Source organism: Jatropha curcas, chromosome 7 (genome assembly GCF_041381405.1).
Source record: "Jatropha curcas cultivar XTBG-Jc1 chromosome 7, XTBG_Jcur_1.0, whole genome shotgun sequence".
Classification (NCBI taxonomy): Eukaryota; Viridiplantae; Streptophyta; class Magnoliopsida; order Malpighiales; family Euphorbiaceae; genus Jatropha; species Jatropha curcas.
This window is the reverse complement of record NC_143157.1, coordinates 23,334,838-23,342,043: the sequence shown is the minus strand read 5'-3', so window position 1 is coordinate 23,342,043 and position 7,206 is coordinate 23,334,838. Positions and strand designations below refer to the sequence as shown.

General features: G+C 34.6%; 1 protein-coding gene and 1 long non-coding RNA gene across 2 annotated transcripts; one reads left to right on the top strand and one right to left on the bottom strand.

The window, feature by feature from the left end:
* The first annotated feature begins 427 nt into the window (after positions 1–427).
* LOC105632843 (G-type lectin S-receptor-like serine/threonine-protein kinase At4g27290) lies at positions 428–4,506 on the top strand. The gene is made up of 7 exons (XM_012215300.4): positions 428–1,690; positions 2,249–2,350; positions 2,566–2,714; positions 3,014–3,224; positions 3,546–3,783; positions 3,874–4,024; positions 4,107–4,506. Exons 1-7 carry the CDS (start codon positions 475–477, stop codon positions 4,410–4,412), a joined length of 2,373 nt encoding a protein of 790 aa, XP_012070690.3. The 5' UTR covers positions 428–474; the 3' UTR covers positions 4,413–4,506.
* Positions 1,826–5,552, bottom strand: LOC110009340 (uncharacterized). The gene is made up of 3 exons (XR_002284246.3): positions 4,763–5,552; positions 4,523–4,642; positions 1,826–2,431 (listed from the first exon to the last, which is right to left on the bottom strand). It is a non-coding gene; the product is annotated as an uncharacterized LOC110009340 (long non-coding RNA).
* Positions 5,553–7,206: the final 1,654 nt, after the last annotated feature.

Below are 7,206 nucleotides of genomic sequence, written 5' to 3'. Positions count from 1 at the left end.
AAAAAAAGTTTAAATTCCACTCACCAAATTAGTGTTTCAAAATTTTGCTGCGTTATTAAATACTTTTATATATTTATTATATAGATGTTGAAATGTCTTGTCGTTTTCAGTAATTTTCAAATGTGAAGTGTTGGAAGAGTTGACTTGTCGTTTTCTGCGTCAACGATACTAAAAAATTAGGCTACTTCCTCTAGCTTATTATTTGACCACGCATGAAAATTAAAATTGTTATACACGGTTTTTCTTTTTAATCCATTTCAGAGGAAAATATAATCTCATTAACTGAGAAGAAAGAAAATGAGGTCTGATACTTGTGGTGGAGACTCCATCTAACATTACAATATCATGATCCAAAATCAAACCCAAGCTTCTGAATAACGAAGAGAGGCTAAACAAAACAAACCATCAATGGAATGCATATCCATACTTTGCTGCTTCCTATTGCTGATCACAATTACCACTGCAGCTGACACCATGAATATAACTCAATCTATCAGAGACAGAGACGGTGAGACGATAGTTTCAGCTGGTGAAAGGTTTAGATTAGGATTTTTCAGTCCAGGCAACTCCAAAAATAGATACTTGGGTATATGGCACAATAAAGTACCTGAAAGTGCAATTAAAGCAGTTTGGGTTGCCAACAGAAAAACCCCCCTCACGGATTTATCAGGGATTTTTAAGATGACTGATCAAGGAATCCTAGTCCTCACTCAAAATGCAACTGTGATTTGGTCAACCAACTCCACAACCCCTGCAAGAAAACCTGTTGCGCAGCTTTTGGATTCAGGAAATCTTATAGTAAGAAATGAAGGGGATAATACAACAGAATATTACTTGTGGCAGAGCTTTGATTATCCATCTGATACATTCTTGTCTGGGATGAAACTCGGAAGGAATAGAGTAACGGGCTTAGATACATACATATCATCATGGAAGACAATTGATGATCCCTTTCCAGGTGATTACACATATGGTCTTGATCCTATTGGTTATCCTCAAATGATTGTGAGAAGGAATTCTACTAAGCTAAATCGTGTTGGGCCTTGGAATGGCGTTCAGTTCAGTGGGATGCCTCAACTAAGACCAAACCCTCTATATAAGTATGAATTTGTTTTGAATGCAGAGGAAATATATTCTAGCTATACTCTTCAAAACAAATCGCTTTTTTCAATGATCACGCTAAATCAACATGGAATACTCGAACAGTTGGCCTGGATTAACGAAGCAAATGATTGGGCGATGATCAGTATCGTGCCTCGCGATAAATGTGATATTTATGCTGTCTGTGGTGCATATGGTGTATGTAATATCAATTACACTCCAATGTGTAGTTGCATAAAAGGATTCGTATCAAAAGTTCCAAAAGAATGGGAAATGGATGATTGGTCCAGCGGTTGTGTTGTAAAGACTCCAGTAAATTGCTCTCAAGAGTTTCGAAAGTACTCTGGAGTGAAATTACCAGAAACAAGAACATCCTGGTTCAATGATGCAAGTTTTGTGATCGCAAGTATGTCTTTGGACGACTGCAAGTTCTTGTGCACAAAGAACTGCTCCTGTTCAGCTTATGCAAATTTGGACATAAGGCAAGGAGGGCATAATTGCTTGCTTTGGTTTAGTGAACTGATTGATATTAGAGAATTAGAGCAAGGTGGGCAAGATATTTACATAAGGATGGCTGCATCAGAGTCAGGTATGAATTTTGCCTGTGACTGGAAACTGGTGCCTAATTCTGAGATTATGGCATCTTGTCATCATGTTATAAATTAAGATTGAGCCAAATTATAATAAATGAAGCCAACATAAGAATATTGAGCAAAATTCAGAAAAAAAAAGTGCATTTTTCTTTTCCTCAGCAAGTTATGATTTAAAAACACCAAGTCATAGGATTTGATAATTAACAAGAATATCCATACATGGATTATGACAGTTCATGTGCAATTGTGCATATGTTTACAAGGCATACTATGTCAATAATTTTGCAGTTTGCACAACTAAATGTTCAATCTGCAAAATTATGGATCAATTTCCCTTACCTGAAGCAGAATTTATGACTTCTAAATCTAGAAACTTAGTTATCTACAGACAATGAACCACTTTACATATGAATTTGGATGCCACGGTGGTGGGACTTCAAAAAGCTTCTAAGTGTCTTCCAGAAAACATATATATAGAGCTTCAACTGGCTGAGTTTTCTATTATTTCAATATCTTAACTCCCAGTTTTCTGCTCTTAACTGCCTGACGTCCAGACTACCACATACGGATCGTTGTAAGCTGTGTGTTATCTGCAGGGCTGCTGTTCTTGGGCCTAGCCTTGGTCTTGTTTTGGAAAAGGAAGTGGCAGAGAAACAGTAAGCTATTCATTCCTTGAAATTCCATCTCCAAACCCCTTGTCCTTTTTTCAGTGAGACAATTATGATTGAATTCAATCTCTGTAAACAAGATAATCACGAAATGGCATAGATATTCTAATTTTGGAAATAACTAAAGGAATAAGAGAGTAGAGACTGGAGACAGATGTGTATTTTTTATTCACCTTATTTCTACTTTGTGGGGAAAACATCAGGTACCCTGGAAACAATTGTACATAACAAGGGCCAGACAAAGGAAGATCTTGAATTAACATTCTTTGATTTGGGCACCATTGCTAGTGCAACCAATAAGTTTTCTCCTACCAATAAACTAGGAGAAGGAGGCTTTGGACCTGTTTATAAGGTACTAGTATGAAAAAAATTGGTGTAATTTTTTGATGGCTGAGTTTGATTATATAGACTCTTGGCACTACTGCATACTTCTCAGATATTAATTCTCTAAAAACTAGCCAACTGATAGTAATTACAATGTTTATAGATAATATAGCAATTACTCAATATTTTGTATGTGTTCGACTTCAAAGATTGAAAAGACAAGTTCTTACGCGAAAAGTTGCAAATAGTATGCAGCATGAAACTAAAACCCTATCAGATTCACAGGTTATGGCATTATTTTGTGTGATATGGTATTATTATCTACAGGGAATACTGAAAGATGGACAAGAAATAGCTGTGAAGAGGCTTTCAAAGAATTCAAGACAAGGACTTGATGAGTTTAGTAATGAAGTCATTTATATTGCAAGACTACAGCATCGAAATCTAGTGAAGATCCTAGGATGCTGCATTCAAGCAAACGAGAGGATGTTGATCTATGAGTTCTTGCCTAACAAAAGCTTGGACTTCTTCATATTTGGTTTGAATCTTGTTTAATGCACATGAAACTACAATACATTTTACCCTGTTTTTTCAGTTTCGTTCATAGCGCATTTGACTTCTTGGTCTTTGACCCCTTCAGGCATTATGAACACCCCTAATCAATTCAATGTCGTGTGTCTATTTATCCATATCATGACTCAAATATGGTTTTCTGAAGAAGCAATTTCCTTACTTCCTATATGTTCCAATCAAAAACAAACCAAAGATTTGAATCGTGCTTTACCTACCTTTTTCTTTTATGCATATTGATGAATCTGATAAAAAAGAGAAATGAATTAATTTGGTTTAAAATTTGCAGATCAAAAACAGAGCATACATCTAGACTGGCCTCAGCGCTACCACATTATCAATGGGATAGCTCGTGGACTCCTTTACCTCCACCAAGATTCAAGACTAAGAATAGTTCATAGAGATCTAAAAGTTGGGAACATTTTATTAGATTATGAAATGAACCCAAAAATTTCAGACTTTGGTCTTGCTAGAAGTTTTGGAGGAAATGAAACTGAAGCAAATACAAATAAAGTGGTAGGAACACAGTAAGTATCTCCCAAAATGGTATACATGTATATATGTTGTACATGTCCACAATCAAATTAGAATTTAATTTAACATTGGAATTCATGCAGTGGTTACATGTCACCAGAGTATGTAATTGATGGTCGTTACTCCATGAAATCTGATATCTTTAGCTTTGGTGTTATGGTGCTAGAGATAGTAAGTGGGAAAAGAAACAGAGGATTCTATCATCCGGAGCACAATGGTAACCTTCTTGGACATGTAAGTATGACATTTTCAATATTTTCAAATTTCTTGGACAGGTGAGAAATTGTCATAGTAAAAATGTTTTCGAATTGTTTAGGCATGGACACTACATAAAGAAGGTAGGACTTTTGAGCTGATTGCTGCATCAGTGACAGAGTCATGCAATCAATCTGAAGTGCAACGATCAATTCAAGTTGGTCTACTTTGTGTGCAGCAAAATCCAGAAGATAGGCCAGCTATGTCAAATGTGGTTCTTATGTTAGGAGGTGAAGGTGCATTGCCTGCGCCTAAAAAACCAGGATTTTTTACTGAAAGAGATCTAAATGACCTCGAGTCTTCATCAAGCAAGCAAAAACCCCCTTCACTTAATTGTCTCACTATTACACTCCCAGAGGCAAGATAAGAACAGCAATGTTTTAAATGTTTTTTTTTTTTGTTGTATCTTCAAAGTTGTGACCTTTTCTCATAAAGTAATATTAGAAATTAAAAAAACTGAAGCTTGAGAGTTATTACCTTGAGCATTTGCTTTCCATATTGACATCCTTGTATTTGGTAGCTAGACTGGTAAAATTTCTGCTGTAAATAAGCGAAGAAAGCAAGTGGGCATTTTTCATTGGGAAATTCGTCGAACACCTGGATGCAAAAGTTAGCATGTTCAGTTTGCGAAGTTTGTATGGCATTTTGAAGGCAATGGCTTTTGTGAATTAGTATAAAACCAAGAAAATGACTTTGAGAGAAGCCTGACAAACATACCAGGTGGCAGGTACTATAGCTTTTGGTCTTATTCAATGAAAATCGTATGAGTTTTTCCCTTTTGCAATGATGTGTAGTCAGACAGAGTTTATCGCAATGGCACTCTCAATGCAAGCGCAATCTTCTCGTTCGGTAAAAGACACAGTTTATCACAATGGCACTCTCAATGCAAGCGCAATCTTCTCGTTCGGTAAATGCCATGCCGCGAGAAGATAGAATAAGAAGAAAACTTTTTTGCCGATCAAACTTCAATAAATCTCGTAAAGATGCAACTCTGCTTCCTCTGGCAAATCGTGATCCCTTTTCTCTCTCGAAACTGTTTTAGGGCTTCGTTTGCCAAGTCCACAATCTTAGAAATAAACGGTAACGAGAACCACCATTTCCTTACTGTTTCGACTTTAAAGATGTATAGCTTTTTTTTCTATTTGAAAACACTTGCTTTGTAACTATGGAACCCGAGCTTTGGTAAACTTACCTGATTCTGATCCTGAGCCAGAACAAAGACCGGCATGATTACAGGACAAAATTGGAAAGCTTAAAGAGTTAAGGTTGTGCATCAGAATATGAGGGTTGATGATGGTGCTGCTTCTCTGTTGGGAGACCTCGTGCCCAAAGTTACATATATGCTGCAGCCTGGTATTTACGCATTTTACTTGAAATTTTCTCAAAGATAGATCATATTACAGAAACTAAGTATAGAACTCTTTAAGATATATGGTAAGAATTTATTTTATTTATTTTAAAAGTTCATTTCATTAATTTGCTTCTCAATTTCTGTAACTTTATAGTAATCAAAAGATAGACTTGCATTGGAGACATGGGTTTTCTTTCAATCTGTCGACGTTTAAGTCAAATTGAAAACCATTCTTTTCAAATGACTATTCTTTCAAATGGAGCTTTCATAATTACTATTAGGCTAGGTATATCGATTATTCATATTGTTCCTTTATGAATATCAGTATGACAGACACCACATAAATTGCAATTACGTTTCAGAAAATAATAAAACTAGGGAAAACAATTAATTCATTTTTAGGTTGGACCAAACTAACTAAGTCGCTCAGCAGTTTGATAATATTAATTAATGGTTTTCGAGGTTTGTCTCCATCAAATCATTTGATAATACCGTCCGTTTTCTCCAGATTTATCCGTTAAAACCTTTAATAAAGACTAAAATACCGTGAAAGTTAAGAAGGGTAAATAATTAATTCGTCCCCGAGGTTTGCCAAACTAACTAAGTCATTATTGCAATTTAACAATATTAATTAATGATCTCCGAGATTTACGTATATCAAACAATTTGGTCATTTTGTCCATTTTCGCCAAATTTTCCATTAAAACCTTCAAAAAAAAAGACTAAAATAGCTTGACATTTAAGAAGAAAAAGACTAAATTAAACTATGTTAGAATTTCCATTTGTCGTAGAGGAAAAAGGAAGAGTCAGAATATACATTTATTATTTGATATTCATAAAAAAAAAAAAAAATTGATCAACATAAAGTGTCACTTTACTGTCTTGAGCCACCAATAAAAAGATGAACAAAAAAAATATACATCGAATTAATTTCAATAAAAATAATAGGCATTTAATTGTAGGTATCAATATTCAAGTGAGCAAGTTATTTTATATATTCCATCACAAACTACAACTAATAAAATGAAGGTAGGACCATAGGAATAGTAAGAATATTTTAGAAAATAAAAAAAAAATTGACCGTTTTTGCAGAATTTCAGTTGTAAATTTGATAAGACTTAATTGTCATTATGTTATAAAGCAAATAATCTAGGTTAGTTTAATCTTATTTCTTGTTAAGTGTAATGATATTTTAATTTTTTTTAAAGATTTTAACAGAAAAATCAAGAGAAAATAAATAGAATAACCAAATGGTTCGATAGAGTTAAACTTCATGGATCATTAATTAATACTATTAAACTGCAAAGATGACATAGTTAGTTTGGCCAAACCTCATGGTTGTATTAATTATTTACCATTCTTAAGTTTCCGGGTATTTTACTCTTTTTTAAAAGTTTTAACGGAAAAATCTGGAGAAAATCGACGAAATGACCAAGTGGTTCCTCGAAAGTAAACCTAGGAGATTATTAATTAATATCGTCAAACTGCTGAGTGACTTAGTTAATTTGGTCAAATCTTAGTGACAAATTAATTATTTTCCCATAAAATTAACAAAAAGGTGGGAAAAAAAAAAAAAGAACAAGATTTTGGTTGTGACATGGTGTGATTATTTACAGGGGAACTTGAAAGATGGACAAGAAACTGTTATAAAATTTGAATTGGCCCAAGCCCAGACCCAGGCCCATTCCGTCAAACAAAGTGAACTGTCACGTTTTCCAGTGTCGTTTACTGAACTTCGTTGACTTAACTGAAAACAATTAAAGAAGTCAATCGCCAATCGTTGAGTTGCTATCCAGCGCGGAGAAATTCA